General features: G+C 54.2%; 4 protein-coding genes across 4 annotated transcripts; all 4 read right to left on the bottom strand.

The window, feature by feature from the left end:
* Positions 1-348: 348 nt before the first annotated feature.
* CCMA1212_003326 (uncharacterized protein) lies at positions 349-752 on the bottom strand (the record flags this gene model as incomplete). The annotated part of the gene is made up of 3 exons (XM_073700678.1): positions 349-536; positions 596-642; positions 706-752. 3 exons carry the CDS (start codon positions 750-752, stop codon positions 349-351), a joined length of 282 nt encoding a protein of 93 aa, XP_073560505.1.
* A 948-nt stretch (positions 753-1,700) lies between these two features.
* CCMA1212_003327 (uncharacterized protein) lies at positions 1,701-3,693 on the bottom strand (the record flags this gene model as incomplete). The annotated part of the gene is made up of 4 exons (XM_073700679.1): positions 1,701-1,942; positions 2,012-2,696; positions 2,773-3,376; positions 3,689-3,693. The coding sequence occupies 4 exons, from the start codon at positions 3,691-3,693 to the stop codon at positions 1,701-1,703; spliced, it is 1,536 nt and encodes a 511-aa protein (XP_073560506.1).
* Positions 3,694-9,231: 5,538 nt separating this feature from the next.
* CCMA1212_003328 (Ras guanine nucleotide exchange factor A) lies at positions 9,232-12,964 on the bottom strand (the record flags this gene model as incomplete). Its single annotated transcript, XM_073700680.1, has 2 exons — positions 9,232-12,333; positions 12,419-12,964. 2 exons carry the CDS (start codon positions 12,962-12,964, stop codon positions 9,232-9,234), a joined length of 3,648 nt encoding a protein of 1,215 aa, XP_073560507.1.
* Positions 12,965-13,947: 983 nt separating this feature from the next.
* On the bottom strand, positions 13,948-14,787 carry CCMA1212_003329 (uncharacterized protein; the record flags this gene model as incomplete). Its single annotated transcript, XM_073700681.1, has 3 exons — positions 13,948-14,276; positions 14,419-14,524; positions 14,575-14,787. 3 exons carry the CDS (start codon positions 14,785-14,787, stop codon positions 13,948-13,950), a joined length of 648 nt encoding a protein of 215 aa, XP_073560508.1.
* Between the last annotated feature and the right edge of the window lie 8,529 nt (positions 14,788-23,316).

A 23,316-nucleotide genomic window follows, 5' to 3' on the forward strand; every position in this document is an offset into this window, starting at 1 on the left:
TGAATGACAATTGAGAAGAGAGTGAATGGTAAAGGACAAAGCAGTGAAAAACAATAGCAGCGCAAGCACGACAATAAGAAGAAAACCACTGCCAGGCCCAAGAAGTGAGTGAACGGAAACTGACAACCCAGTTTGGCGCAAACAAGGGCATCAAGCCAAGCGCACATCTCCCAGTTTTCCCTTGCAAACACACAACTCTTCCCTTTCCCTCATTCACGTCCCTTCAACTCTCCGTGGACTGTGATCCAAAATAGCACTCCGGAGGCCGTCGATTCGACAAGAGAAGAGACTCAATCAACCCATGCTCGCCCTGTGGATCGGTCTAAGCGCCACGGTTGTCGGGGGCATTCAGCCAGTCAGAGCAAGGCATGGTGCCGCATCAGGCACAACCTCAGACTTGCCCGTGAGGGCAAACACAAGCCCCCGGAGCTGCCAGATGCCGTGGCTACCGACGATCCGCTTGGCTGCCGTGTGTTGGGAGGCGGTTGCTGGCTGATGTCGGAGAGTTCTTTGGTCGGCAAACGCCGAGGAGGGAGCTGGTGAAGCGCCGTCAGGTGAAACGAAACAACGATGCTGTCGCGGCATCATGACGTACTTGCTGCACCCACAAGATGTGCCTTAAACTCATCGAGCACAGCCTGCCTGGAGAGAACAGTCTATCGACTGGTCGTTGCATGATGCTTGGCGACAATCGGCAACGCTCACCAGCCCACCAAAACGTCCGGCATTGCCTCACGAGATCGCATGTGCATGGCGTTCCCTGTCAAGCAGCGCATCACGAGAGGCGGCTTCGTATTCGTACCTCACGCAGCAACTCCGGAGACATTTCTTTCCTGCACATAATCATCACGCGGCGTACAAACCACTCCCTGGACGGAGCTTGCCATAGCAATGCTTCATCTCATGATGAATGAGCTCGAAAAGCTGTTGCAGACGTCGAGAGCTCTCGTCCAATTGATAGCCGCGCACAAACGACGCTCGGGCTTATGTAAGTCGCGCAGGCGCCAATGTGAGCAACATGAATGAGATCACGAAGGACGGACCAAGTGCCACAGGCTCGACTTCAGGTTGGTTTCATAGGCTTGTAAGGTCTCAGTTTGTACAGCTGGGCCTATTTGGAGTAGGTTACAGATTGCTGCTGTCCTACCGGGTGAGACGGTGAAGCAATACAGCCCGGAGGCAGCCGAGCTTTCATACATGTAGCCGCTCTCGACGCGCCGTGTAAGCGCCTGGTCTGTAGAGCAGCGTGAAGCCACTGAGACATTGCCAAGGAGGTTCGGATTCTGGGTGTCTTTACTTTGCTTAAGACGCCTATTCACATGATAACCATGTGTGACGTACAAGTACCCCTTCATTCTTGTTACATCATTCTCATAATATTGGTCAACAACGCATACAGCATGGCTTCCACAGCGACGATGTCAACTCCATCTTATCAACCGCTATTCTCGTCCCAGTTCCCAGCCACATCCCAGAGGCACGCAGTAACACGACAAAAACGATCAAAATGCTCCACAGAAACAACATGTCCTTGGTATTGAATTTAAATACATGGGAATAGGAGGCTTGCTGAGAGCCTTGCATTAAATCATTTAAATCAGCAGCATCAACACGTTCGGAAACGCTTCACAGTCGTCAAACAGTCGAGCTCTCCGCCCGACCAAAAAGTCATTATAAACCATCCCTCTCCCTCCACAAATCTACACATCGGTGGTCTTGTTAGCACCAACGACGACATCCTCGATTGTCTCGTCACTGAACTTCAGATCCTCCTCAATCGAGACGTGGTCCTTGATCTTGTAGAAGACGACGGGCGCGGCCAGCACCAGGGAGCCGGCAAGGACACCCCAGGTGGCGGCGAACATGGTGTCGTAAGAGGTGCCGAGGGCATCCAGGCGCCAGAAGATGGCAGCACCGGCGGACTGGAAGGCCTTGTAGAAACCTATTGCCGCCGTAGTCAGTACATGTGTCGATGGGTAAAACTTGCAGAGAGTGGGGGAAAAAAACTCACCAGCCATGTTGGCGGCCTTGCGACCAGAGTTGGACAATGAGCCCATCCACCAGTAGATGTTGGTCTGCCAGATAGCATCGTAGAAGCCATAGAAGAAGTACAGGAACATGGGGCCGATGAAGAGCTTGCCGCCATCCTCCCAGTCAATCTTGTGGGACTCGTAGTCGGGCGCAGAGACAACGCTGCGGCTCGGCTGAATCTTCTGCCAGGCGTATCCACCACCCCAGATGGCAAAGGTGAGGACGAACAGGAAGACGAAGGATGCCTTGGCACGGACGCTGCGGCTAACGCCAGAGTAATCCAGAGCAAAGCCGTTGATGACGGCACCAATGATCTGAGCGAGCCAGTAGAGCAGGTTGTTGAGAGCACGAGTGCGGATGTTGAAGGCGGCGGCATTCATGTCGTTGTTCTGGTAGGTGTAGAAGATGTTGGAGGCGAAGAACATGGGGAAGAGGAGAAGGACATAGGGTGCGTTGTACATGGTCTCCCAGAGGCCCTTGAACTCGGTCGTCCACGAGGGGTTCTTCATCAGGACGATCTTGGTGCCATCCTCACGAATGACCTTATTGGCGTCCAGCAGGAAGAATGAGAGGACCAAGCCAAGGAACATGAGAACGATGAAGGCAGCATAGGTGCCATCGCTGACAGTGCCGGTGTGGCTGTGGATGTTTTGGGCCAGAGGAATCTAGAATCGTATTAGTTAGCACAGAAGACATTGAAGGTCATTGGTGAATCAGAAGGGGCCTCAAGAGCAAACGCACCAAAGATCCAATGACAGCACCCAGGTTGAAGATGATCCAGAAGGTAGAAATGTAGCGGCCCTTCTTCTCCTCAGGGGGGTACGACATCATGACAGCACCCTGAGCGGTCCAGAGCAGACCGGCGCAAACACCGAGGAAGGCACCGGCGAAGATGACGAAGCCAATGTTCTTGTTGTGGTTGTAGCTGAGGAAAGAGGCGCTGTAGATGCAGTATCCGAGACCACCGATGCCGATAGTGAGGCGGAGACCAAGACGGTTGGCGAAGGTACCGGAGAAGAAACCGACAACGGCGAAGGTGCTGTACAGGGCGACGGAGGCGTGGTCCTGGGCCGTGGGGTCGACTTGACCACCGCCTCCCAGGCCGGTCAGGGAGTTGTACATGCCGGGGCAGAGGAAGCACACGAGGGCGACCAGCAGCAGCTGGACTCGGGGTGAGGCATAGTAGACTTCCTTGCCAAAGATCCGGTAGCCCTTGTAGATCCAGCCGGCGGGCCGGTCAACATACTCGGCGCCGTTCTGAGCGGCCGCGTAGGAGTCGACGGGGGCGACCTCCGGAGCAGGGTCCGCAGCGTGTTTCTCGTCGTCAGCCATGGTGAAGGGTTGGCTCTGCTTCCCCAATTGATAGCGTGGAAAAGGCTTTTATTTTGCTGTCGAAGCCTCGCACTGATAGCAAACTCAGTCGAGGGAACGCTCACAGGGAAGGCCGAGCGCTCTGTCTTTGGGGCGAGCTGCGCACGCGTGTTCCACCGAGAAGAGACCCGAGGCCGTGGAACAAAGGCGACAATTGGGAGCGGACAGTGAAGAAGAAAGCTCGGACAGGAGAGAGACCTGGAAGCAAATCCGGGGGCCCTGAGGATATATGAAGGTCGCGCAGATCTGACGGCCACCACTGGGAGGGTAGTATCGGCAGGGCTACCCCATCCCCAATTGCTCCAGGGGATGGAACAGACGCAGTCCAGGTAGCTCAACTAGCCGTCGAGCAAACCACCTTCGATTACTAGCTGCCAAGTGGATGGACGGACGGCCAGCGAGCGCTAGGTTGGTGCGGAGACGAGCTGGGGGGGAGGATCAAGGGCCACAGGTCACACCACAAATCGCCAGCATTCAGGTCGTAACGGGCAGAGAAGGATTCGTGTGCTGGTACCGTACGGACACAGGCCTGCGTCGAGGTGTGTGTGTTGTGTGTGTGCGCGTGAGTACTCCAGACCCCGTACTCTGTACGAGATAATAGGAGTCAAACCCACCAACACCGGGTGGCTGCTAAAGTAGCGGCACCGGCAGCGAGAGAGCAGCGCGGTACCTGCTTTGCCTGCTCCGTAACCTGTCGAGTAGCCTCGTACAAGTGCATACAACGTGGATCCCGGGGCGTTGGTAGCAGCCCAGAGAGAGGCGGCCAGATGCGCGAAAGCGTGCGGTGCTCGAGCCTGGTTGGCTAATACCACCTTGGAGAGCCCCGGGCCGGATGAGCAGGGGTCGCTTGGGTCAGTAACGAGGTGGATAAGAGAAAGGTTGCATCACAAGCTACGTGACAATCGGGAATGTGGGAAGGGCGCTGACTAGTGCTCGTAATATGTACTAGAAGATTGGAACCAGGACGACGCTCGACGAGATAGCAAAACGACGCCTGGAACGAGCCGACGAGCCAGATCCAGCAGCAAAACGCTGAGCCAGTATTCCATAACCCCAGACGACGACGGAAAAAGAGGCTATGGCCGGGCCTGCCATTGCCAACAACAACAACAAGCTTCGTTTGCTAGAGCAACGGAGCGGCTAGCCAGCCAGATATGAGAGACAGCGAGTTGACTGGCATGTGGTGTGGTGGTTTGACCGACACATAACACGACATTTGCTAAGAATAGACGTCTTTTTTTTTCTCCCGGCCTCGGAAGGAATTGCATGTGTAACGAGACGCTGATGCTATCAAGATAGGGCCTTCGACTTCGTATGGACGCTCTTCTGACAGCGGACGGATGGCATGATGCAAAGCGACGGCTAGGCAAGGCGAGCAAGGCGGCCGTGTCCACTCCATATCTCAGGCGGAAAAACTTACAGTCGTCCGTCACCAGACGAAAAAGGAATGTATTGATAAAGAAAATAGAGGGGAAAATAAGAACGGAGACCAGGGTCTAGCCACGCCACGCTTTATTTTTGATGAGCGAGGATCCGTGAGGTGGAGCAGCGCCACTCGGCTATCCCGCCGCAAGCAGCACGCGACTCTGAAGAATGGCTGCGAGTCGATTCTCGTGAGAAGATGCGTATACCTGTCGATAGGATTTGCGTGTTGAACAGGAGGGACATGCTAGTCGCCAGGCAAGTAGGCAAATAGGATGCAATGCTGATGAGGTGTGTCAGCACGAGCACAACTCTCGTACGGAGGCGAACACGGGAGGCAGATAGCGATGCATCCTTTCGACGCCTCCCGGACTGCGACTGGACACCTGCGTTGGCCTCGACAAGGCGTGGGCACCGTACATTGGCCAAGCAGCCATGCAACCCCATGTCGCGTCTGATATCTCCTTCCTGCAGTGAGGTTGTGATCCCGCGAATGGACGGCCTTGTGACCAATGCGTCCTAGCAGCAGATGCAGGCAAACCTTCACTTCTTGGGGTAGGGCCCGAGCAAGGGAGCGTCTTGAGGCTGTCCTCCATGTTTGTCTGTGGGTGTGGTGGCATGGCTATCGGCAGCTGTGGTGGCGTCGCAGTTCAGTTGGAAGAGTGCTGTCTGGAACAAAGAGCGATGTCTCGTGGTTGTTGTCCAGTGCTCGGATTGTCCTCTGCACCCAGCCGAGCATCCAGAGAGCCAGCTACCTACCCGCTAGTCCCCGTATCGACGGCTGTTGCTCCAAAAGAACGGTGTCGATAGCACATCAACCCCGGCATCCTCGCAGGCACGCCACGCTCCCGTATCGAAAGCTGCGGTTCGTATCGCATGTCCATCCTGTCCTGTAAGAGTATGTATCATAGGCGGAACCGGGGGGGTTTGCTCAAGTCATCAGACAGGCTGACAGACAAATGTTCCGGGGAAGCGACTGTCTACAGCCAGTGAATCCCCCAATCCCCTCCCCCCTGGACCGCGAGCCAAAGCGCAACTTGTCAGCTCGCGGGTGAAGGCCCGAATGGCCCCGGCCGCTGGTTGGCCCTTGTGAAGCCCGACCCAGATCGAGGCGTCCGCCACCGCCCCCAGAAGCGCATTGGCGGCTGCATGGCCCGCGACCCCTGTCTCTTGCTCTCAGTGGCCCGTTCAACCGTTGTCCAGATTCTCTCAAAGATGTGCCGTGCCGCGAGAGAGGTGCGCCTGAGGAGGGTAAAAGGTCCGGGGCGGGGCGCGCTTCGGCATGGAGATGGGGAGAGGCAAGTATGTACGAGGTAATAGCAGTAGATAAGGGCCTGTTAGCACAGGATGGAGATCGAGTGCTCATCCAGGGCTATCGCTGCTTCTTCGGTTATCAAGGGCTTACACTCTGTAAGCGACTGAACAACGAACTCCAGCACACACAACATCACAAGTAATCCCAGGGAATTTCTCTGCTGGGAACATGCACGCAGTATTACGCAATACAGATCCGCGAGAGCCTCTGTCATTCACCGTCAACCCCCCAAAGCCTCCGAATTCCTTCCTCGGGCGCTTCTCGATCGCACCAGCGCCGCCGCCAGGACGCTTGCCCAGGCGCTACAGGTCACCCGCCTGCGAGAAGCCGAGCGCCATTGCCAGCAGCCACACACGCACACACACAAAGGCAAACGAGATCCCGTCTCGTCCTTCTTCCATTTTTTGGTTATGTCTTCTAAAAACGTTCCGAATGGGGCCTAGATTGTCCATGTAACGTTCCCTCGTCCCTCGGATCTACCTTCCTGCTAGTAGCGGGAACCAAGTCAACAGGGGAGGGGAGCCTTGCCCGGCTCGGCTGACTAACTGCATGGGATTCCACTCCAGAACTCCATGATCCGTAATTTCAAGACGACGTGGAATCTCTGCGATCTCGCCTGCTAGCACTCGATCAGGCTCCAGTCCAGCCTCAGCTCGGCCCCATGAGCGAACGCTTGAGGACCCCCCTGCCTGCTTGCCGGTGATTGCCAGTGACAGGACATGCCCAATGTTACAGGTATAGACAAAGCGCAGCCATGCAGACAGAGGTCGCCGCCCCTCGTGTTGGGCATGGCCGCATTCAAGTCTCGCTCGTGACAGTCTCTTGTACATGCTACCACTACCACCACCACCAATCCAATGCTTTGGTGCCGCCAAACGCTGATTGCAGGCCTCTCCACTCTACATGCTTTCGCGGGGCCCCGGCTCTCTCCCCATAACAGTGTCAATGTATTTCGTACGGACAAAGTTGTAGTTCTTCATGTATGGAGTAGCAGCTGTGAAGTCAGGTAGTGGTCGAATGGCTTCCTCTCTCCCACAGAGTGTGAAAGAAGCCCTCCACTCGCCTTCTCCGACCGCATCAACGACATGGTATTAACATGACAACACGCCTTATCACAACTTTCACGTCCATATTAGTTTTCTGCTCCCTTTCGGGCAGCAATCTATATTCCAGCTGCTCCCGGAAACCGACTAGCCGCCATTACCCACCTCACAACCCACCACCCCGATTCACAGCATACGTCTCCGGCAGCCAAAGCAAAAACAGATCCTACATATAATAAACCTTACCTAGATACACAACACACTACACCCTTATCATATGGTGTGTGGCCCATGGCTGATCAAATAATGCTACCTCAGGTATCTTACCAGAAGTGTGTGAGTACATGGCCCAGATTGACGATGAGGCGTTCCAGCCGGAGTCCTCGGTACAGTCAGTAGCCGTCGACTTATCTGAGCACCTGCTCTGCACGAGCATGGATCTGCTCCATAGTCCCTTGCCTTGAAGAAATGTTACATCCGGCTCGCAAGACCAACGACCGAACCCAAGAGCGTAGCTTCTCCTTTTCAGCTTCTACGGAACTGAGACATGCCACCGCTCCCATCAGCTGTCGATACCCAGTAGTAGACATGAACGTCGTCATTCTATCATCAAGATGTGTATTGAAGACGATACCATTTCACAGCCCATGTTCATCATCTTCAGCTCATCCTACCCAACAATCCTATCCTACTTGTTTCTACCTATCCTCACCTTACCTTATCTCCAAACCACCCCCTCACATCCCGAGTCCTTATCAAACTCCTAACCGCCCCTTCGCAACAAACGAAGCAACAATCCCAGGTCCCACCAGCCCAATCCAATACGTTACCTAACCCTCCCTAACCTCCCCAATCGGCTCGTTCCAACGTTGGATTCCCTTCTCCCGGCGTCTGCTCTGCCTGTGTTTGTACAGACCACATACGTCCTCCCTACACATCGTCTGCTTCCGAGGCTCGAGCGATAACATAGTAGGGTGCTCCAGCATCCCGGCGACTCGCGCAAGGCTAAACATGTGGTCAAGCATTCGACGTATTTTCATCTCCATGGCTCTGTATGTTCCATCCCACCATCTCCAACTTACCTTACCTGTACATGCCATGCGTTTGCCATGTCCGCCACGTGTACAGGGTTACATCCATGTGCATCGCCATCTCAGCGCTGCTTGCCTCGTTCCTCGTTCCTCGTGACATGTGCATCCATGCTTTAAGCGCCGACATGTAGCGGGTCGAGGCTACTCGTCACAATCAACCCTCTCATCTCTTTGTTTGCCAACGTGGATTCAAAATTCGTTTCTCTTCACTCTAGCATGGTGTAATATGCCATCCAGTACAGATTCAAACTCCATGTACGCAAAACCATTCCATGCCCGCAGCCCACCTCATCCCATCATGACGCCTCCCATGACTGCTTCACATGTCTGCGTTTCGCACTTCTTCCCAATAACTCGCAAAGAAAGGACAGATCATTATCATCTCAATCAGTCAGACTTGTTCCATATCAAGCCCTTTTGTGTTCCAACGCCCAATCTACCCGATGAAAGAAAACGAAAGCAGAGTTGCCAACTCCGTTGCCACCACCACGTCCCACCCACGAACAGAACGAGAGAAACAAAAGAAGAATTACATCATGCAGCGAGAGGGGTTGAGAGCGACGAAGCAAAACACCTCCCCGAAACTCTCCCCCATAATCAACAATCCTCGTCCTCGAGGTGAAAGAAAACAGACACATCCAGAGACGTCATCTTCTAGGACGAAGCCCTTAATAGCGTTATAGGGATTCCTTTGATTTGGAGCTTTCCACCGCGGCGAAACTTTTAACATCTGCTCAGATAAATAAGCGTTGTAACGCTAATCAGAGCGTTCAAGGATGAGTGTCCGCCCTTCCGGATGAAGCAGAAAATAACCAGAAACAATGACAGGGTATCGAATCAAATGTAGTTAGAAATGTATATGTGCGTAGAGGCAGGTATGTGAGGTTTCGAGATATCATCATTTCCCAAATCGAGGGTCAGACGAGAGGCCGCCATGAGACAGTAGTTCTTGATCTTTTCATGATTGTGTTGGTGTAGAACTCTGGCCACTTCGCGTCATCCAGCCAAAGAGATCTGTCCGGCCAGATGGTGCTGATACCGTCGCAGGCCCGGCCGGCGTTTCAGAGTCTCGTCTCGCTGCCGTTTCGCGAGGCTCAAGCAAGAGGCTCTTTCGATAGTATGTCACTTGGACGTTGCCATGGTCCCCTTCGCGGATGAGCTGAAACTGCGCGGACAGCCATTCCTGCATCTCAGGCAGCTCCGTCAGCCGGTAAGGGATCTGAAATCGCTGAAGCTCGCCGATTATCTTGGCTGTCCGGGTGTGCTTGTCAAAGTTGACAACGGTCAAGCCTCCTCCGCCGTCTTCCTCGGATTCGCTGCCCAGCGATACTTGCTTCGTTGACGGGTTGCCAATGTCGACAAACGTCAAGTCGGTCAGATACATACCAAGGAAGGGCAGGCAAGGGGGGACATGGTCATGTAGCTTGGTGCGAAGGACTTTGTTGTTCTGCGATGGCTCCACAATGTCCTGTAAGCTGCGGAGAGCGTCCTTCCGCCTCTGTGATATCGCATCCCAAGTCTTGCGCAGGCGAGTGATGGTGCTGCTGTTAAGTGTGCAGATAATGGCCATCAGGCCATCGTAGTTGTGTAGCTCCAGGAATTGCTGTGCAATTTTGATCCACTGCTTGATGATGGCTGCCCGTTTTTTGAGCTCGCTATGCTGGAGTATCGTCTCGGCAACCATGTTGGACAAGTCTGTGGATAATGAGGACATGGCCTTGACATTGGGAGCATCCACTCCACCCTTCTTCATCCACTGTGAGGCCAAGAGCTCCTCTGGCAGGATAGAGCAAAAGATGTTCATCTGCTTGATAGTTATCTGACGAGCGAGCTCCAGTGGGTCAAAGTCGAGTATGGTTGGTGCGGCGCTGCCGGTCTTGAAGGAGTGCAGCGTGTTCATCTGACCCTTCGAAAGGATGGGAGAGGGCAGTGGCAGTTCTGCTGGTACATATTGGCCGATGGCTGTGTTGGCCTTACCCATGGAGGACACAAGCCGAGGCACCAGCGCGCCCTCCCCAGATACGCGGTTCGCTAATTCCAACAATCGAGTGCCGGCAGATGGCAATACCGAGTTGAGGCGCTCCTCTGCAAAGGGGATGATGAGCTTCAGCGCGTCACGGTCGGCCTGGTCACGCCAATGCGATTCAAGCCAGCCCTTGAAGGCATTATATACCCGCAGACGGACAGGGCTTGACGTTTTGGGTGATTCCGCCGCGTATTCAAATCGGTCAATGAGCGCCTCCGTCAACTGTACGGGCGTGCAGAAAAGCCTGAAGGTCAGATAGAAGGTTGAGACGAATGTGGCATCAGGGGTGGCTTCATGCGTGGTCAAGCGCTCGACTAATGCCGGCAGTGTGCCGCCAGTTACCTGGCCTTCTTTGTTGAAAACGAGCTCATGGGCATATGTCTTCATTAATAACTTCGACTCGACATCGTCGGCATCCTCGTCGTGGGTGGAATGGGCGCTTCCCGTAGCGCTCAATTCAGAGATGGAAGGTTGGCTCCGGGGAACTGTCGTATGATCAGGGGTAGTGGCGCGTGTTGAAGTCTGGGACACGAGGCTGACTTCTGAATCCCTGCTCATGTAGGTCGTGCTGCTGCCAGCACTAGAGCCAGCCATGCTATCGAAGGAGGAATGGGGATCCTGCCCACGGGCAGAACCGTTGTCATCCGCACTCTGGGAGGGCATGGGAGTGGTGGTCAGTCTGGGCAACGGGGGGAGTGTTCGGCCAACGGATGTCGCAGAGGATGCTGGACTAGATGTACCCCCTTCCGCGGCCGAGGAAGGCCGAGACGTCTTGGGAGATTGGGCCTGGGGGGTGGTTTCTTCGTCAGGCTGGCTTTCGGGGACTCGAGGTAGAGGCTTGTCAAGTGCTGCGACACTTGGCCGCCTGGCGGAAGAGCTTATCGACTCCGTGGTATGGGCAGAGCCGGCAATGCTGGCAACGTCGGACCTCTCCGCAACCGACGGCGTCCTTGACCTTGTCGCCGTAGCATCCAAAACGCTAAGGTCTAATTGAAGAGCGTTGCCCTCAGACTCGAGTTCGAAATCTCCTGATCTCTCAATCACACCCTTTGTCAGTGCAACGCATTCGCCAGCTGCTCTCACACAGCCTGTCGCGGACATGAGCATGAGGGTGTTATCCTGCGGCAGGATTATATCAGCCCCCTCTATTTCCGCATTCGCGAGAGTATCTCGAGCAGCAAACACCAGTTCCTGGATACGCTCGAGCAAAGCCCCCCGTGACAACCCCAATGGGCCAATCATGGAGCTGCTTTGCGCACAAACTGCATCTACGACTGCCAGGAGTTCTCCACCAGAAATGGCGGATTGCTTGATGGCAGTCGCAAGTTCAGGTCGTGACTGAGACTGCAGATGCAAACGACCAATAAACGAGCCAAGATGCGAAAGAAACTTGTCATGACTTTTACTGAGGCGCTCAGATACCAGGTGATGAGGGCGAGAAAGCGGAGACGGTCCAGCCAGTGACAGTCTGTGGGCCATGTTCGTGGAGAGGCGGTTTACGCTGGCTTGGGAGTGAGGACGTGAATGAGGGCCGCTCTGCGCGTTCAGGGATGATAGTCGCTTGCTCCAGCGGTTGCTTTGCGCCGGTCGAACGACGGTGTTGGTCTCACCAGAGGCACGAGAAGCAGCATCCCCAGCGGCTGCGCTGGCAGAAGCACGGCCATCCGTTCCGGCTGGTGTCGCCTCGCCAAATGCTGCCCTGTCCGCGGGAGGTGTAGGAGGAACGCACGTCTCCTCAATCACTGGGGGCAAAGGTTCGGTTGTGAGCGAAGAAGAGTGAGCTCGCCTATCATCGTCCATAACATCAAGGAACCGAACCCCCTTGGTGATGATTCTGAATGCTTTTAATATCATCTGGTCCACTATGTCGTTGATCTCTTCGGGGAAGTCCAACGCCACTAGTTGTAGGTCCTGGAGCTGCTTTGACGTCTTGACAAGCGAGGAGAGCTCTGAAAGAAGTGATTTGCGGCACCTCCGTAGAGCGTCACGTCGCTGAATGAGGATAGACTCTCGATTTAAGCACTGGGTGCGCTCCTACACGGAACATGTCAGCACTACTACATCACAGACAAAAGCTGCAATGATGGGTGGCAGGAGGACTTGCCAGCAGATATCGCACTCCGCCAATGAGGCCTTTCATGAAATCCTGGCTTTGAAACATGTGCCCCTCGTCAATGGTCGTGATACGCAGCAGATCCCAGAAGTTGAGCAATGCTTTCAGGAGATTTCGCATTTCCTCGGGCTCATACGCCTCGCAGTAGTTGGTCGGAAGCCATCCCCTTGCGCCTGAAGCCAGCAGCGTTCCATCCGCCCAACCGTTGGTGTGGATCGAGTGTACTAAAACAACGTCTCCTTCGTCCAGTGGCAGAGTGACGCTTGAATCGGACATTGCGAGAGTCGGGTGAAAGGGATAAAAGGCGCGGAGAAAGTTGTGGAAGACGGGCGGTATATGAGATTCCGGTCGAGAACTGAGATCCTCCTGCGAGCCATGAGGAGTCACGGGCGGTGTAATGTGCGAGCGCAGATTTGAACTGTCCAAACTTGATTCGCCTTTGGGGGCCCGGTCGTGCGAGGAAGAGCCATTGTTTGCCTCTCCAGACCGAGATTTGGTGAGCTCCAGGGGAGCCACCTGCAGGCTCGCTCGCATGCGGTTGTCGCTCAGCATTGCGAAGGCCAAGGACGCTAGTTGCTATTCCAGGTCATCGGATGACAAGTCTTCGGGGTCAGGATCCGGCAAACAGTATCCGATACGACTGGGATACCTGTGTCGGACCCAGAGCAAGCACAATAGATATCCAACGGTTAGGAACAGGAGTAGTCGTCTTCTTTCGCGTGATTTGGGGTGCAATGCAAGGCGAGTAGACCAGAGTGTTTAAAAGAAAAGGTGTTCCTGGTTGATGTGATACTCTGCAAGTCGCGGTTTTCAGCGTGCCGAGTGCGCCGAAGGGGAAAGAATAACAAAGGACTCGAGTAGCACCTGACGGCTCTCTGGTTGAGCAGTCGAGCTGTTGTCGGGGCGAAACCCAGATTGCGACGGCTCGGATGTACGATGGCGGGAGGATGGAGAGAGGCTGTACAAGTACTAGGTAAGGTGAGCAAGCACGTTGGACTGCTCCTACTGATCCCTAGATCTGGGATTCCGGGCCTTGGTATCGTGTCTGATAGACTGATCTCCTGCGTCATCGGTCAATAAGGTACGCACGATGCGTCAGCTATCGTCGATTCGACTGCAAGCACAAGTATGTTGTGAGAAGCAGTGCCAGGCCGTAGCTGGAATGAAAGGAGGTGGTGGGAGGTGGGAGGCGGAGCCGAGGAATGAACAACAGTCATTCGCCCGGCAGCTTCCGTGACAACACACGATGGCGACGGGAATGGCGGAGGCGGGCAGCAACTCAAGGGCCACTCTGCGATCTCGACCGCCGCCTTACGCAGGAATTATCCCGTCCTGGTGCTCGGAGGCTGGCTGACGGGCTGGGGGGGCTGATGGGGGATGAGGGGGAGGCGAACAGCTGCAGGACAGGACAGGACAGGACAGGACAGGGCTGAGGGCCGGCGCTGGAGCGGACTTACACGAGGATCAAGATCAATCAATTGCGATCGCTGCGGTTCGAGTCGGTGCGTGAGGCGCGTGCGGCGCGTGAGCCGAGATCAAATGTCGAGCAGTTCGTGGGCAGAACAGCAGAGCAGGAGGAATCTGGTGCTGGCGGCTGGATTCAGTTGGACGGATGCTGGAATCGGAATGCGCTCCAGGTCGACATGCACGGCGGCGATCCGAGTCGCGAACAGGGGAGTCTTGGCGGGTTCAGGCGCTCCCTGGCGCTGGGATTGGGGGGGTTTGGGGGGGCTGGCAGCGTGCTTGCTGCTCGGAGAAGGGGTGAAAGGGCCTGGAGCGCGAAGCGAGCGGTCACTCCGTTCGGACTTGACTCGACTCGTGCTTTGTGATCCGCAGGCCTCTTCGGTTCCTCCCTCGCCAAATGCTTCGCAATTGTCGTGTGTCGTGCGTCGTCTCTGGCGGTGCTACTTGGCACTGCTGCACTTCGCTTCGTAATACTGGTACAGGTATGCAGGCTGTTGCTTGGCGCTTGTCTGACGGTTCGCAGATGGCGGCGGCTGGCTGACTGGCTCGATTGGCGGCTGCGTCTTCTTCGTGGCCGGCCCCTATCGACAGATGTTCGTGTTCGAATCCAAGCCCACAGATGCTGCCGTTGCAAAGTCCAGGCACAGGCTGGAATCCAGAGAGGAGAGAGAGGGAAAAGTCAGACAGGCGTCTCTCACCCGGCCGTCTGGGGAGGCTGCTGTTATTGACTTGGGCCAGATCTGGGGCCAACCGTCCTGCAGAGTTGTTCGAGCAGCTACTGGGACTTGTTCTACCCACCCAGCCTGTTCTGTTCCGCCTTGCCACCAATCACTCGCCCCTTTGGCTGTTCCATCACCTCCAAGGCGTGGGCTGTCAACTCGTATCCACGCCCCTAGATACAGAGAGTACATGCCTGCTGCCGCCTTCACCAGCTGCCCAGGTCCCTCGCCCAGGGTGCCAAAGTGACAGAAGGCCTAGTTAAGATGGCTCCGGGGACCAGGGGAACCGCCAAGCGCCTGCGCTAGGAGGGCAATCCGCAGGGGTTCTGTTGGACTGCCAAGGACGTGGCAGGGATGGACGCAGGGGTTATGCAGACGTCTCCTCCGGCATCACAATGTGGCCCCGGCTGTCTGTGGATGTGGCCCATGCTCTCAAGCTCTCCGTACAGTAGCACCAGCAACTGGATGTCATTGTGTCCCGAAGCGACGGGGAACAACGGTCAGAACTGAGACCCAAACCAGCCAACTCATCGCGGCGATGCCTGCCTGGACGAGTGCAAGTTGCTCTGCTCTCTGCCGTTCATCAATGATAGATGAGCATCAAGGTCGGTAAGATTCGTCTTACAAGTCCGTACGAGCTATTGTCACCAACTTTCTCCCTACAAAGGCTCCGCGGGCGTCCAGGGCACGTTCACGAACCCTGATGACCACACCACCACGCAAAGAACCCTGCGCCACACTTACGACTATCAGAGACATGATGCAGGGAGGCGATGGCCCAAAGTATGAAAACTGGCCGCCATTGTCAACCTCCTGGAATTATGACTGCTACATCGTACGGAGTACTCCTTGTACAACATGGGAGGTGGTCCTTGGCAGACATTCATTCCCTGCGGCTACTGTCTCATCGGCTTTGCAGACATTGAATGACATGCCGCCATTCGCAAGCTCGAATGCCGTGGTTCTGGTACGCAGTACGAAGTACAAAGCCCTCCTTCAACTTCCAGTGGCAAAGAAGGATCACGCACGGCGTCTATATCATATTCCAACTCTTGAGAAGCTCACGTACTTTGTCACCGCTAGTGGGTGTGGTTCCTTGGCCTTTTTCCTCGGTCAAACGGACGTCTGGGATGCATTGCGGTCATTGGAATTTCTCATGATGGAGATGCATCCAACTCTTGCAGTCAGTCACCACATGCATGTACTAACAGCATCTGGCGGTGGGGACGTTCGACAACAAGCTACAGGTCTACGAGGTGCTCAAGAGACAGAAGCTCATTTCGAAATAAGAAAAGAAGAGCATTATCCCGCCCATTGTTTCAGCTATTTAGCCCGAACCAGCCTTGCCCATACACGAACGTCCCGTTCATGTGGTTTGCCCCCCAGCCACAAACCATGCTCTGAGACAGCTGCTGCAATACCGAGCCGCAGACAGCATGATTTTATGTCTCATCTTCTGCGTGTGAGATAGGAAAGACACTACGGAGCAGAATTACCGAATCACTACACGGATCAACGAGCAAAATCCAGCATTTACCAAGTATTTCATGTATGCGCAGTGTGTCGATTTCAAGGCACCTGATCATCAGGTCAGTTCACATGTCTGAAAAAATGATTCATCGCAGTGAGATTTCTGACCAAGCGTTCCGGTCCCCAGTCTTCTAGGTTCAGTCGTCAACAGCGGCAGCGGCCTCGCGCTCTGACACGCATATCGCACTAGGCCTGGAGATCTCTACTTCGTACGAGCAAGAAGTGGCTCTCCAACAGCATGCATGCTAACGCGGGGAGAAGCTCATCCCTGTGCTCCAGCATGATATCCTGCCTGCCTGCCTTTGCAGTTCGATGAGCATGGAGGCCCTCTGGACCGACAACCCAAGCTCCCCTCTCGGCCGACAGTCTCCGTATCACCGGCATACTATGCAGAGCAGGAGCTTTCAAACATACTCCTGGGGCCGAACTCGATATGGCATTTCTCATGCATCTTCATCAGTTGTAAGTATGTACTGGCAGATCCCTCCTCTCCTGGGAAGTGACGACATCACCTCCAATTCATTCACAAATGATGCCTTGGTGACCGAACCGCTGCCCCGCCCGCTTAGATTCTTCTCATTTCCTGTTCTGATTACCCCGTCAAGCCTATTACCGGCTTTGGGCTCACGTTAACCCATTGTGGCTGTCAAGAGCCTGAGGCCCAGCCTAGAATACACGGTCCCCTGCTTCCCAGCGGGGCAACTCCCTGGCTATTCACAAGCGAACAGCTTCAGGGTCGAGTCAGAGGCACTATTAAGGTCTCATAATTTTCTGGCGCCTGTATGTATGTCCCTGACCCAGTCCACGTGCAAGGCTCGTGGAAGCATCGAGTGTGGAGGTCGGATTGCGTCGATAGGCGTCTGCGTACGGAGTGATACCGAGTCACAGACCTGATTCATGCTTAACTTTCGGCGCATTGAGTTCTTTCTCCCCCTCGTGCTGGCAGCAGTGGATTGGACGCTTGTTGGTTTTTCTCGCCTCATCACTCCAGAGTTTTGGAGGCCACTACATACAGCTGACGGTGTGACTGATGCTAGGATTGGCCTCTTCACATCACCAACACCATCTTTTCCTTCTGGTCCTCGTTCTCCACGCTCCGCATCACCCGCGAGGTTTGTCATGGGGCATGATTTCCGACTCCAGGCCTTGGCAAATGCTGCTTGGACGCACGCGAATACCGACCTGCCCGCTCCACCGGTCATACCACTGCTTATCTACAACGCCCGTACAAGTGCCGGTCTACGGCTATGTACTACTAGCCGTGGCCATCGGCACTGCTAGTAGAGCGTCATGTGGTTCTTGTACAGTAGGTATGGATATTATTGCCATTGGGACTCGGGCGTGCAGGCCGTCCAAGCTGTCAATCAATCCCCGTGCCAGATCGACGAAGGCAGGCCCGCCGCTGCTGAAGCCGGGCCCCTGGTGCGGAGCATGGCAGGTTGGAAAAGCTACCAGTACTTCGTACTTACCGCTCTACGGCGTAGCGTGTGCGAGCGGCATCGGGCATAACGAGCCCGCATCGCCGCACAGTTCAGCAGTTCATCATCCGGCTTCTCCTTCGGCGGCGAGGATGAACCCTGTGGTTCAATGCTCATACATAGGGTAAGCCGTTGCTGATATGAGTGCTTCCATTACCAACAGCCCCCGAGAGGTGTCATGCCCTGAACCAGTGTTGAGAGGCAACGGGAGCATCCTTTGGGCAACACACATAACCAATCAGATATGCTACATGCTACAGGTGCGTTCCCAGCCCAATCCATGTAAAGAGGCACGTTTCTAACAGAGAGGTCCCAGCATCCACAATTCAAAGAATCTTATCGCTGGATTCGACCTGCCCCTGAAGTAGTGCCGACGACGCGCCACAATACTTCGTATGCCCCGTTCAATTGCGTGTCGTCGTCAGGAACCCAGGCCAAGAGCTTGTGTACTTTCAGGTGGCGTTGCTTAGTGCTGTCGAAGTTTGGGGCCAGGGCGTTGTGGCCCCGGTCCTCCTGGCGTACCGTGGCGCTGCGCGAAAGACGATCCTGAGTCGACGCTGCGGTGATGAAATGCTCCTCCACAGTGGATGATTCGCATTGCGCAAGTATCAGTTACTACGAGCATCACCGAGTCTTTTTGAGCACATCTTGAACTCGATGTGAAAAAGCGGCCGGATGAGAGGCATCACTTGGGGAAGCACAGGACCCTTCGTGTAAGTGAACCCAACAACCGCGGAGAGCGGGCATCATGCCGAAACATTCATTTGAGACAATTGCCCGACGAGACCTCAGTTGGCCGTCCGATTCTTAGGGTCTACATCTCGGGTTCCTCGCAGATGTCTAATCAGACAGAAATTGGACCTCAAACCAAGCTAGAGCCGGCTTGACATCGCCTACTAAAACAGGTGAGAGGTCAAGAGTCTGACTGGCATCCCCCCTTTCCCATCAGCCGCATCGCCGGATCGGCTGAAGCTGAAGCTGAGAGATCAACAGTACGGAGGAACCATGCCGGTGACGAGGTTGTGGCTTCCATCATGCACAATAGCTATGGATGAAGTCGTCAAGCACTTACACGGTTGCAAAGCAGCACCGCCCTGTTTTGTGAAATTTCCCTAGAGCAGCCGAAAACGACGGATTGCTGCGCTCGAGTCTACGCAAGCCCAGACAGGGCCGGAGCTGGATCCGGTCGTCGCTAATTTTTCTTCAGTTGGTTTGTTCATGCTTGACAGGCGGGTGTTTTAGGTGAAACCGGATACGTTCACACCGAGAGCTGCAGTGACAGGTCCGTCGCACAGACCGGAAGAAGCCGGTTCGCGTGAGCAGTTGGTGAGCCTCAAACCGTTATTGCCTGACCTGTCAACGGCTCCTAATCACCCCATCGCAATGCGTGACAGCTGTTGGACTGTCTGAGAGATGAGCAAGTTCCCCTGCTGGAGGCTAGGTGTTTGACGAAAAGGTCCATACATACAACAGCATTTCGAGGCCCCGGACGATATGGTAGGCCGAAGCCACGACCACCAACACAGTGACCTAACGGACAAAAAGGAAGCACCGCACATGTACGCGGATACGACGACGGGGACGGATGCATGAAACTATTTCCCCGACGCACTCCGCGCAGCTAGCTGTTGCATCGTCGATGCTGGCCAATGCGGCATCCGATGGCTTCACATGTGAGCGGATCGTCCAGTTCATGCATTTCACGGTACTTGCGAACATGGACGCATTGGCGTGCCTGCATGATATCGACAGGGCAGTGCGAAATATGACTGTCGACAAACAGAATCCCCTCAATCTCGCCACAACACCTGCTTCTCGGCTTGTCGACAAGCGCTCTGTCAAGACTGGTTCATGCTGAATGCATGATGCCGTAGCTGACTCAGTCATGCTATTACGATAGGCCCCCATACGGGCTACAATCGCCTCACCGGTTCGCAGCCACCGTCTGTGCGCCATGTTGTGGACGAGAATCGCCGTCCTCAGTCCGAAACCGCGGCGCTCATGGATTTGTCGCTCCCATCGGGCTGGACTCAGCTGAGGAAGAAATTTCTTGTTTCAGTCCCCAGCCCTCTCTCCCGTCCTCAAGCCGTCCAATCTGTCACTTGTCATGTTGGGAAAAGCGATCCCCTTGCTTCTCTGCCTGAATAGTATCACCACACTGGTCAAAGGGGAGCCGGAGACTTTGTTAGGTTTCACCAAAGGCAGTGGCCCGTACGCTGTTGGACTCGGGCTTATTTTTCATGCGCACTGACTTCATCGTGCTCGAATCGTACGACCAGCAGAATGCCGTCCATTCTGGACCGCAGTCTGAATTACTTGGACTGCTTCTTACTTGTGAGTGCAGGGAGGAAAATTTGTGTCTCGCCGAGATCAGGCAGGCTAGACTGTGGAGTGATGTGTCCATTATCACAAGTTATGCCATCATTGACACGGCTTTGCACACCCAGACATTCCCTACCGATCCGGGGCATCCCTTTTTGCGCAGGGAGGCCAATATTACGTGTCCAACGGCCATTATATCAGCTACATGTGCCGAGAAACTGGTTTCATGCGGGCACCGTTGACCCATGTTGTGAGGCTTTTGAAGGCGGGAAGCAAGGGAGAGAAAAGTCAATTACGACTAGTATACGGATCATTCCCTCGTGTGACAGTTACAATGCGGCTTGATTTGGGGCGCGATTGGGACGTGTGAGAGTGTCCATGAATCGTGGAGTAGTATGACCAAGAAGAATGGCATTTGAGCAGTGTTTCTCATCTTCTTACCGGCTCATCACCTTTCCGGCTCGTATATCACGTTGGCTATCACGTTGGCTATCACAAGCCGAGATTGACAGTTGATACGATCAATAGATTAGACTCCCTCGTTTCGTGCTTGGTTATCTGCGAAGCAGCCCAGTAAGTTGTAATATGTCGTGTATCACAAACATACACAGATTCAAGACCCCCTGGCGCTCATCTGCCGCTCTGTTGGCCCAAGAGTAAGCGATGCCATTGTGATATTGTGAGGTTTCTTCTTGAGATAATGGGGGGGGGGGTCTTTCATGCGTCCTCTCCAACAGCGAAGTGGCATTCGGGACATCTGAAGTTTACTGTAGGTTGGGGAACAAGATGTTTGTGCTCGAAATAGCTACGGGGAATTATCTTTGGGTTGGATGCCGTTGGGGACAGTTTATTACTTCCTAGGAGGTCTTTGGTTATGAGATCACCTGTGAGGCAGACCATTGTATGAATATGGCTATTGTAGTGTAAGCATGTCTTTTGAGGATGGCATGAGTAGAAACATGTATGAAACTGCAAACTCAGAATGAGCCGATACAGCTACTGGGTCAAAAGAGCTTTATAGGGTAGATGTTGAAAGCCATCCTCCCTATATGGATTCGCAACTGGCAAACGTTAGTAGGGGTCTCATGTCGACCTGACAGATGCCATTCCAGAGGATACATGGACGATGGTATATACTAGCTAAACCCGCCAAAGGCTGCCCTGCCCAAGTATTTTCGGCATATGGAAACTGAAGGAGGGGTTCCCTAGGCCATTGAGCTCAAGTACATGCTCTAACTAAGCTGCGCTTCAGCATAGACCTCGATCGTTGAGCGCTTCGACAGCTCACCAAAGAAGCAATACTTGGCAGCATAGCGTGGTACCTCCTTTCATTAGCTAGGTAATATACTTGGCTCTCAAATTGCTGGAAGATGAATGGCCTGCAAGGCGTTGCTCCGAAACCCGCCTTTGTGGCGTCGCTCGGATGTCACCAACGATTAGCCTCCCATTCCAAACAGGGCAAATACATGTATCAAAGGAAGCATAAGGCCACAAGCCTTAACATCCCAAGTATTCGTTCAATATGTACATGGCTTCGCTTACATAGCATGCCATCAAGCGAAAGACCTCGACGTATGAATGAAGGACAAGAAGGCATATTTCTCGTCTCCAGCCTCTCCGTATCAAACATTGACTTATCGTCTCACTCGGAATCGCTCATCCGAGGGGAGTTTTGTCTCTCAACTACACATGGGTGTTGATGGCTTCTCGGCAACATAAGGTAGTTTGAGCCATCTTTGTAGAGCCAGACGTTTCATTGCTGGCGGTGTGCCGCTGATGCTTCGCTTTCCCTCCTCCTTTCTAGATGGAGAGACTTTCGGATGAGATGACGTTGGCCGTAGTTTCACAATCGACGGAGATGGAATCCGTTTCGGTCGTTGACCTTCTTCCACTTTTGGCGCCCTCGGGTACCGTTGAAAGCAGCAGTCCCGAGAGTTGTCTTCTGAAGTCCCTACATGTACCAAGCGATCGCTTATCATCCACCAAACTTCAGTGGCTCAAAGCTGAAGAGAGATGGTATGGAAGATAAAGAATGGTCAAAGCATTTGAGGTATGGATTCAAGGTTGGTTCCAATACTAGCGAGAATACCGAGCAGTACTACCCAGGTAGGTGGCTACGGCAGTGCAGCTCCTCACATGTGCAAGTCGCTCTAAGGTAGTCCAACCCCCCCGACAGTTTGGCTCCTGATACTTCTAAGACGCAACGGTTCGGCACTTGTACAAGCTAGTTCTGCCTCTCTTATCTCTCCAAGCAAAGTTCAGAGTACAGACATGACGACATGAGAGAAGAGTCAGTTTTTTCCGTCTTCGTTTTCCTTCCTCCTTCCCTCCTCTCGTTCCTCCATGAACACGTGAGCACGTGAGTAACTACCCTACGTATATCACCCATCCTCTCCCTCCATCTTCCCTCTCTTTTCCTCCTCAATCAGGCCATTCTTCGGAGCCCAATGACAGACAGGAGGCATGCTGGGTTAATCATTTCTCGAGACTGGGAGACTGGGGGACATGGGCAATGATGATTCAACGTCTGAGCCACTGAATTGGTGTGTCGTGGGATCGGGGGAACATCAAGGGTCATCGCTCGAGAAAACGAGTCTCAAATGTACGGTCGGGAATGGGTCATTGTTCGGCACCCAATGACAGACAGAAGGCACGGTTGCATGTGGCGATGCAAGCCAGCGTCAAGCCATCCCAACAGCTGGGATTTCATCTGGCCCCGACTGGGTAGCAGTACAAGCACTGAACAGCTTGACGACGGATTTCGGCGCCAACCTGGAGACAATGATGACCATCATGTTACGGGCAGGTATCACCTCCCGAAGGCCCTAGACAGGACCTTGTTGACTGCTGAGTCTCCAGGGAAAGACATTCCCCCAGGGCGAACCGGGATTCACAGAAAATGGGCGGAGTGGCTGATGGCCAAAGAAGAATGAGGTGACTTGACTTTGATCTTGGTTGGATGGAGTGCGGAAGAGGAGAGAGAGAGGTGGCGATGATGTTCATTTTTACATACTTGGGCCAGAGATAGTTCCTTGCTCTCCTCCAGGCTCTTTCCGTCTCTACAAGCGAACGCGCAGGGGATTTGAAGACATGGAAAGCGCTTGGCCTCTGAGGATGGAAACCACGTCCGTGGAAAGTGCAATTGGAGATGCTGGGGATGCGGCCCACTGGTTCTACCTAGTTACCTACTCTAGTCCTACGGTAAGTAACTGCATGTGTGGAAGAATCAATCACTCTACAGGCGCTTTCGCCGCGATATGATGCTTAGGCCTGGGAGACTTGCAGATATCTAGGAGCAGAATCCCATCTTTGGCTTCTAGCTGGCAGATTGTGCTGACCAGACAAACCAGAGCTCTTCTCGAGAGAGACGACGGTGCCTTCAAGGGGTGTC

This window comes from Trichoderma ghanense (assembly GCF_004382785.1).
Source record: "Trichoderma ghanense strain CCMA-1212 chromosome Unknown scaffold_3, whole genome shotgun sequence".
NCBI classification, from domain to species: Eukaryota; Fungi; Ascomycota; class Sordariomycetes; order Hypocreales; family Hypocreaceae; genus Trichoderma; species Trichoderma ghanense.